The sequence below is a fragment of the Palaemon carinicauda genome, chromosome 20, assembly GCF_036898095.1.
Source record: "Palaemon carinicauda isolate YSFRI2023 chromosome 20, ASM3689809v2, whole genome shotgun sequence".
NCBI classification, from domain to species: Eukaryota; Metazoa; Arthropoda; class Malacostraca; order Decapoda; family Palaemonidae; genus Palaemon; species Palaemon carinicauda.
In genome coordinates, this window is record NC_090744.1 from 106257891 (window position 1) to 106260390 (window position 2500).

The following is a 2500-nucleotide window of genomic DNA, read 5'->3' on the forward strand; positions in this document are numbered from 1 at the left end:
AATTAATAAAAAGACAAGATACTTCACCGAGGACAAATACTATAAATAAAACAATGCAAAACAAAAGACAACCAATAAAGGGGGGAGGGGGAGGGGTTTGGGGCTTGGAATTCCCCACAGATGACGAATATCCCGACGAATCAAGAGCAGAAAATTAATAATTCCATGAATCATTACCCAGAAGAATAAGGAGCATAAATCATTTGCAGTTTCTCTCTCATCTCGAAAGGGGAACAGGAAGGTTTAAATTCACCTAAACTACACAACTACAGCTGCGAAAACATAACTCTCTCTCTCTCTCTCTCTCTCTCTCTCTCTCTCTCTCTCTCTCTCTCTCTCTCTCTCTCTCTCTCTTGGGGTGTGTGGTGTGTGTGTTATGGTGTTCAGTCACTAGTAGCAGAGAATGTGTTGAGATTTAACTCTCTCTCTCTCTCTCTCTCTCTCTCTCTCTCTCTCTCTCTCTCTCTCTCTCTCTCTCTCTGCGTGCGTTTGTGTTATGGCGTTCAGTCACTAATTGCAGACAATTTAAGCCGAGATTTAAGGGAAATATTTTATTGTACTTTGGATTCTCTGAATATAAATATCACGTAACGATTTAGTATTTGAAGGGAAAATAATAATAATATTAATGTTAATGATAATGATTACAATAAAAATAAGAGAACAGGAAAAAAAGAGACTAAACAAATGGAAAAGAAAACCAATGCTTGGACAATTCCTGAAACAAAATTCAGGATTGTTCAGAATCAATATAAGAATAAATAAAACCTAGGCTAAAGCTATTCATTGGAGTCTCTGCAAAAAACTGAAAAATTTAATTCATCAATAAATGGTACGGACATCAACCTTAAGCTGTGGTAGTAAATGATCAGACTAAACTGCTCTTGGACTACTGAATAAGGACGGACAGGGTAATACAAGCATATTATTATTATTATTGTTATTATTATTATTATTATTATTATCATCATCATCTAAGCTACAATCCTAGTTGGAAAAGCAAGATGCTATAAGCCCAAGGGCTCCAACAAGGAAAAATATCCCAGTAAGGAAAGGAAATAAGGAAATAAATAAACTACAAGGGAAGTAATGAAAAAAAAAAACTTTAAGAACAGTAATATTAAAACAGCCCTTTCTTATAAGAACGGACAAGGTAACATAAGCACATCGATCAGACGTCACTTGGGTCGACAAGACAACGAAAAATTTATCACTCACAGATGTCGCAGTGCCCTGGAATCAAGAGTAAAAGATAAGGGTAGAGAAAACAAAGTGAAATGAAAAGGCTATGGAATATGGTAATAGAGGTGGTAACAATAATCATAAGCGCACTAAGGACTATACTTGAGTTATTGAAAAGGAATCTTGAGAAGGTAAGAGTCTTTATAGCCGATGAAGAATGGCTATAGCTATTTCTACATTTTTTTTTTACAAATATTATTGTTACGGTTTATTTTAAAAAATGATAACTAATTCTGATATATATATATATATATATATATATATATATATATATATATATATATATATATATATACTGTATATATATATATATATATAAATATATATATATATATATATATATATATATATATATATATATATATATATATCAATATATATATATATATATATATATATATATATATATATATAAGTATGTATATATATATATATATATATATATATATATATATATATATATATATATATATATATATTATACATATATATACATATATATATATATCCTAGAAAATAACGTATAAAAAGAAACAAATGCGAATGCATAAGAGATAAATCTCCTGAAAAAAAGAAAAAAAGGGATTTTCGTTTAAGCAGAACCTAATTGAAAGGAGGAAATTTGGAATGCCTAAAACCCCCAAAACGCAATAATTGAAAATCCAATAAACAAATCAAATTACAGAATACTCTCTATACAGCGAAATCAAAACAGTGAATTAAACATACAGTACTACAATAAATTTAACATATATGAAATTCAATCCTAATAACTATCAGCGATACTGCTCAATATACCACATACCTTCCTAAGCATATTATCTTGATAAGGAAAAAATGATAAATATCCCGAATCTCGAACGCCTTTTCTATTACTCACTGCGGGTATTCATTCATCTCTTTTCTGATGGTTTCTCAAAAGCCAAGTAAAAGACGTCGGGCTGTAATGGAAAGAATGAAAAATAGGCCTCCCGTATTTTAGGCAAATATATTGTGGACCGGATGTGGTCTGCGTTTTGCATATGTAGACGTTTAAGTCCTGAAGGGGAAATGGGGGAAATGGTGGATAGTAGCGGTAATGGACGGCCAGTAGGCTACTCGTTCCATACAATAGTTATTGGATCAGTTTCCTTCTTGAGTGTCCTTTTTTATACACACACAAAAAGGTATACACATATATATCTATCAATATATATATATATATATATATATATATATATATATATATATATATATATATATATATGTATGTATGTAT

At 30.5% G+C, this 2500-nt stretch overlaps 1 protein-coding gene across 1 annotated transcript in view; it reads right to left on the minus strand.

Annotated features, from left to right (window-relative positions):
• The window catches only part of LOC137659578 (blastula protease 10-like), a 26278-nt gene extending 24121 nt beyond the window's left edge, over nt 1-2157 (minus strand). Inside the window, exon 1 of the mRNA XM_068394427.1 lies at nt 2048-2157. Within this exon, the coding sequence (XP_068250528.1) occupies nt 2048-2059 (12 nt within the window). The 5' untranslated portion in view covers nt 2060-2157. The remainder of the gene's footprint in view (nt 1-2047) is intronic.
• Nucleotides 2158-2500: the final 343 nt, after the last annotated feature.